Source organism: Oncorhynchus gorbuscha, linkage group LG13, assembly GCF_021184085.1.
Source record: "Oncorhynchus gorbuscha isolate QuinsamMale2020 ecotype Even-year linkage group LG13, OgorEven_v1.0, whole genome shotgun sequence".
Lineage (NCBI taxonomy): Eukaryota > Metazoa > Chordata > Actinopteri > Salmoniformes > Salmonidae > Oncorhynchus > Oncorhynchus gorbuscha.
This window is the reverse complement of record NC_060185.1, coordinates 28956181-28962180: the sequence shown is the minus strand read 5'-3', so window position 1 is coordinate 28962180 and position 6000 is coordinate 28956181. Positions and strand designations below refer to the sequence as shown.

Here is a 6000-nt window from a genome sequence, read left to right as displayed (position 1 = left end):
TAAACTATGTGGTTAGCTACATTATTACGATTCACATATAGCTAGCTGATAGTTATGAAGTAAAACATTTGCTTTGTGTATATCTTGTTTAATCTCTATTGCCATTGTCTTGGCTGGAAGAAGGTTCAGTGAATGGGTAAATCCATAGTAATTTAATAGGGCTAGCTAGCTAGCCACGAAGAATTGGAACATCTACCTTGCATAACATTAGTTTTAGGTCATTTTTGCCTGTTAAACTATGTGGCTAACTAGAGTACTACGATTCACATATATCTAGATGATAATTATTAGGTAAAACGTTTGTTTTATGTATATCTTGTTGCGTCTATTGTTGCCATTGTCCTGGCTGGAAAAGGTTCAGTGATTGGGGAGATGCAGTGTGAGGTAATACTGTAGGGAGAGTGGGAGTGCTTCTCAAATATAATGTTTTATGTGTTCTCCACACTCTCGTCCTCACAAGAACGTACTTGAGAGAACATCACTCGGAGCATGAGAGTGTAGAGTACGGTAGTATACATATTGAGAAATTCCCCATGTGTTTGATGTGTTCGATACCATTTCGTTTATTCCATGCCAGCTATTTCTATGAGCCCGTCCTCCTCAAATAAGGTGCCACCGGCCACCTGTGGTTTGGAGGGGTGATCTAACGGTTTCTCTCCTCACAGGGAAAACAGTCGGCTATCTGTCAGAGGGCTAGGGTGTTTTTGGGTGTGTGGTTTGTAGCGGGAAGCTCCAATGTGTCTGCCTGCTTGGATTGGTTTGGTTGGATGAGTCAGAGACACCACAAGGCCAAAATAAAGAGGCTTGTTCTCTCCCAGTATTCCATGCCCTCATCCCTCCGTCGGCACCTGGCTCTGACTTTGGATCTCTCTTTTTTCTCATCCCATCCCTTCTTTCTTCCTTTTTCTCTGCACTCCTCCCGTCCTTTTGATTTGATAAATAAATAAAAGCTCCACTCTGGTTTTCCTTCCACCTCACCGCACACAGCGCTGTGCTCGCTCACTGCTTCCCATGCCTTCAAAGTTGAAAGAAAAGTGTAAAAATAAGTTCTTTAGCCGAGAGACATAAACAGAAATGTTCTGTCTCAGGTTTTTAGTTTAGTTTAGTTGTTTTTTATTCAGTAGGGGGCAAGCATTTCTTATTTTCCCTTTTTAAGTATGCATTCATTAACATTTTGGGGATTTCTATTATTTATTATTTTAATTACATCCTTTTACTAGTTGCATTTCATTGTTTAACAGAAGAGTTTGTGTCTTTGAAGGGGTGGGGGGGAGGGGTGGGTCTTATGCTTCAACACAGCCAGGATGGACTCTCTTCTACTTCCTACACAGTTTGAAAGGCCTTGTTCTGGGCAGGGACCATGAGAGTTGGGGGAGTTGGCCCAGAGATCTGGTTCCTGGAGTTGATGTTGAATTTGGGGGTGCCGGGGGGCTCAGGGGCCTTGTTGGGTGGTACCACTGTGGTGTAGGCTGGGGGGGGACTGTGGGAAGTCAGGGGGCTGTCCGTTCTCCTTAAGGGCAGCAATGGCTGGGAGGCGAGGTCGGTGCCCGCGGGGTGCGGTGTTGTGCACCATGGACTGTGTTGAGGAGGCCCCGGAGCGGGAGCTGCCAGAGCGGGATGAGGACAGGGAGTTGGGCTTCACCAGTTTGGCCTTGGGAGCCTCTGCATCCTCCCTGTATGGAGACACACAGCAAAAACAAACAAGAGCTACTTAGATTCGACAAATCGTGACTTCAAGCATGCACACAGAGACAAACATAAACTTAGACAAACTCTACAGCCTTTCTGAGGAGAGCCAGTGGAGAAAACTGTCTTGTACAATCAGGGAAAAGGGTTTGGTGATGCTCCACTGCACTGCATTATCATCTGGGTCTGACACAGTGTCTAACTAAATATAGTCTAATTCGTCTGGGTCTAAATCCACCACATTACATTGGCACCACCGTCATCGAGCCCACTTCAGAAAACTACATCACCTAGCCTGCGAGCTCCATACATTCCTGCCCGCTCAGTGGCTAAACACGGCATGTAAACAGGAAACACCTCCCCAGAGTCTGCATTATTTACTACACAGTCATCCCCAACCAAGCTTCATTATTCATCCGAACACCGACAAATAAGCAGCTACACAGCCTCCAAGCTGTGACATTTGTTTCTTGCTGCTGTAACTAGCCGTGCCATTAGCAGCCCGGAGGACCCAGTTTACTGTAGATCAACACTGCCTCAATCCACACCTAGGCCCTGCCGCCTTCTAAGGCCTGCTCTGGAAAGGAGAGAAGCTCTGGGCACGGGAGCAGAGAGGTGTGAAAAGAAGGCTCTCAGAAACCAATCAATACTACACTTGACAATGAGGGATTTATTACAGACACACACGCATGTGTACATACACATGCACAGAAGTGGGTGATTTGCTTTAGTACTTTAGTTAGACAGAAAAAGAGCAAAAGAAGAACAGAAGAAGAAGAAGAGAGAGGAACCAGAAGAAAAATAACTGACCTGATCTCATTGGGAGTCTCCTCCTCCTCATACTTCTTCTTCTCCTTCTTGCGGAAGACGAGCCAGATGATAAGGATGATGAGGAGAACACCAAAGGAGACGCCCACCACAGCACCTGCCAGCACGCCCATCCCTCGAACATCTGTGGAACATCACACATCTGTGACATCAGAAAGGCAGAGAAAAACCACCACAAATGCACCTGCACATACAGTATGCATACCGTACTGTGCACACATGCAAATATTGATGCTTCTCACGTAAACAATCCATTTGAAAATAATGGTTTAGTCCCGATAGGTAAATCCTGTAAATTTGTAGATCATATATTTTGCTGGTGTTGTGTGTATTATGTGTTCAGTCCCCTACAAAGCTATGGTATCAAACCATTTCTGTTGCTGTGTTAACTTATAAATCATGTCCCCAACAGTTTACCCTGTTGTGACCCTACAATTCATGTGCCTTTCTGGAATTCTATTACTGTGACATTGAAACATGGCTGTTTGGGTGAAGCTGATGACCAATGGCCAATGTTTAAACGGTACCGTCCCCAGTGTTGGTTTACTGAGGCAGAGGGGAGCGGAGGGAGGGGAAACCAATTTTCAGGTGCTGTTGGAAACTACAGTCATTCATCACCATTGTAGCACGGTTTGGTGCGGAGCCGGAGAGCAGCTTTCGCTACTCACACTGCATGGTGACCTCGATGATGCAGTTCTCCTCGCCCACATCATTGCTGGCGGTGCACTTGTAAAAACCTGTACTGTCCTTCGTCAGGTTCCGCAGGGTGACGATCTCTGGATTCTTCAGATCTGTAGGAGAGATACATAGGCTGTGATTTAAGAACCTGCTCAACCAGGGAAATCTGAGAGGACCGGATAGCCTCAGACAACAACATTGATGTATATGCTGATTCGGTGAGTGAGTTTATTAGCAAGTGCATCGGTGATGTTGTACCCCCGGTGACAATTAAAACCTTCCCCAATCAGAAACCGTGGATTGATGGCAGCATTCGCACAAAACTGAAAGCGCGAACCACTGCTTTCAATCACTGCAAGGCGACCAGAAACATGACCGAATACAAAACAGTGTAGCTATTCCCTCCACAAGGCAATCAAACAAGCTAAGCGTCAGTATAGAGACAAAGTAGAGTCACAATTCACGGTTCAGACATGAGACGTATGTGGCAGGGTCTACAGTCAATCACGGATTACAAAAAGAAAACCAGCCCCGTCGCGGACATGACGACTTTCTCCCAGACAAATTAAACAACTTCTTTGCTCGCTTTGAGGACTCCTTCACCGCGGCCAACATGAGTAAAACATTTAAACGTGTTAACCCTCGGCAACCCTAGCCCCATCCTCAGAGCATGCGCAGACCAGCTGGCTGGTGTGTTTACTGACATATTCAATCAATCCCTATCCCAGTCTGCTGTTCCCACATGCTTCAAGAGGGCCACCATTGTTCCAGTTCCCAAGAAAGCTAAGGTAACTGACCTAAATGACTATCGCCCCATAGCACTCACTTCCGTCATCATGAAGTGCTTTGAGAGACTAGTCAAGGATCATATCACCTCCACCCTACTTGACACACTAGACCCACTCCAATTTGCTTACCGCCCAATAGGGCCACAGACAACGCAATCGCAATCAAACTGCACACTGCCCTAACACATATGGACAAGAGGAATACCTATGTAAGAATGCTGTTCATGGATGAAAGCTCAGCACTTAAAAACCATAGTACCATCCAAACTCGTCATAAAGCTCGAGACACTGGGTCTCAACTCCGCCCTGTGCAACTGGGTCCTGGACTTTCTTACAGGTGCCCGCAGGTGGTAAGGGTAGGAAACAACATCTCCACCCCACTGATCCTCAACACTGGGGCCCCACAAGGGTGCGTTCTCAGCCCTCTCCTGTACACCCTGTTCACCCATGACTGCGTGGCCATGCACGCGTCCAAATCAATCATCAAGTTTGGCTTGATTACCAACAACAACGAGACAGCCTACAGGGAGGAGGTGATGGTCCTCGGAGTGTGGTGTCAGGAAAATAACCTCACACTCAACATCAACAAAACAAAGGAGATGATTGTGGACTTCAGGAAAAAGCAGAGAGAGCGTAGTGACGTACACATCACAGACAAACTGAAATGGTCCACCCACACAGACAGCGTACAGCGCCTCTTAAACCTCAGGAGGCTGAAGAAATTTGGCTTGTCACCAAACTTTTACAGATGCACAAGCGAGAGCATCCTGTCAGGCTGTATCACCGCCTGGTACGGCAACTGCTCCGCCCACAACCGCAAAGCTCTGCAGAGGGTAGTGAGGTCTGCACAATGCATCACCGGAGGCAAACTACCTGCCCTCCAGGACACCTACACCATCTGGTGTCACAGGAAGGCCAAAATGATCATCAAGGACAACAACCACCCCGCTATCATCCAGAAGGTGAGATCAGTACAGGTGCATCAAAGCTGGGACAGAGAGACTGAAAAACAGCTTTTTATCTCAAGGCCATCAGACTGTTAAACAGCCACCACTAACATTGAGTGGCTGCTGCCAACATACTGACTCAATCTCTAGCCACTTTAATAATTAAAAATAGGATGTAATAAATGTACTAGTCACTTTAAACAATGCCACTTTATATAATGTTTACATACCATACATTACTCATCTCATATGTATATACTGTACTCTATACCATCTACTACATCTTGCATATGCCGCACGGCCATCACTCATCCATATAATTTATATGTACATATTCTAGATATTACTGCACGGTCGGAACTAGAAGCACAAGCATTTCGCTACACTTGCATTAACATCTGCTAACCATGTGTATGTGACCAATACAATTTGATTTGATTTGTCTGTGGTGCAGTTTGTACATGTATTTACAATACAACATTACAATTACAGTTAGCATGACCTTGAAGAGTAATTTGATTAACGGCATGTAGTAAATCCTTGCAGTTATGTACTGTACTTCATATCAAAGTCTACCTAGCTCTGATCCACTCCATTCTATGATAATCTAGTATTGAGGTGAAATTGTATTGATGAGTGTTGAGCCTAGTTGGATCTGACTCAGGTCGGTTTTGGGCTAACCATTCCTGTCTGTAATAGTGTGTCAGCTCTGATGTATCACACTTTGTGGGACAGAGCAGGAGATGAACTCGCAAATGTTGATCTTGGCCTCTGAGAGATTGAGTATACTCAGACTCAAGAGTGTCTCTGGTGACTGAAGAGCGGGCCCATTGACACTGGGGGAATTTAGGGGAGTTGGAAGAGTTTGTCTAAGAGAACGATTGAGCTTTACTGGGTTAAGAGTCGTTTAGTCATCCCTGTCAGCCACGTAATATTAACATTCACCACTACCAATAAATAATGGCCCATGCCGATATGTTTTATCGCCCACTGAAAACGAATTAGACTGTACAGGTGTTGTTTCATGGAGGTCATTAACTTCTAGGCTTTTGGCATTGGCACGTGCCATGGCT

The 6000-nt window shown here is 45.6% G+C and overlaps 1 protein-coding gene across 2 annotated transcripts in view; it reads right to left on the bottom strand.

The window, feature by feature from the left end:
- Positions 1-1272: 1272 nt before the first annotated feature.
- LOC123992662 (CXADR-like membrane protein) overlaps positions 1273-6000 on the bottom strand; it is an 87386-nt gene continuing 82658 nt past the window's right edge. For both annotated transcript variants that reach the window (XM_046294008.1, XM_046294009.1), the window contains exons 5-7: positions 3183-3305; positions 2497-2638; positions 1273-1673 (exon numbers count right to left, since the gene is read on the bottom strand). In XM_046294008.1, the coding sequence (XP_046149964.1) occupies positions 1433-1673; positions 2497-2638; positions 3183-3305 (506 nt within the window). In that variant the 3' untranslated portion in view covers positions 1273-1432. The remainder of the gene's footprint in view (positions 1674-2496; positions 2639-3182; positions 3306-6000) is intronic.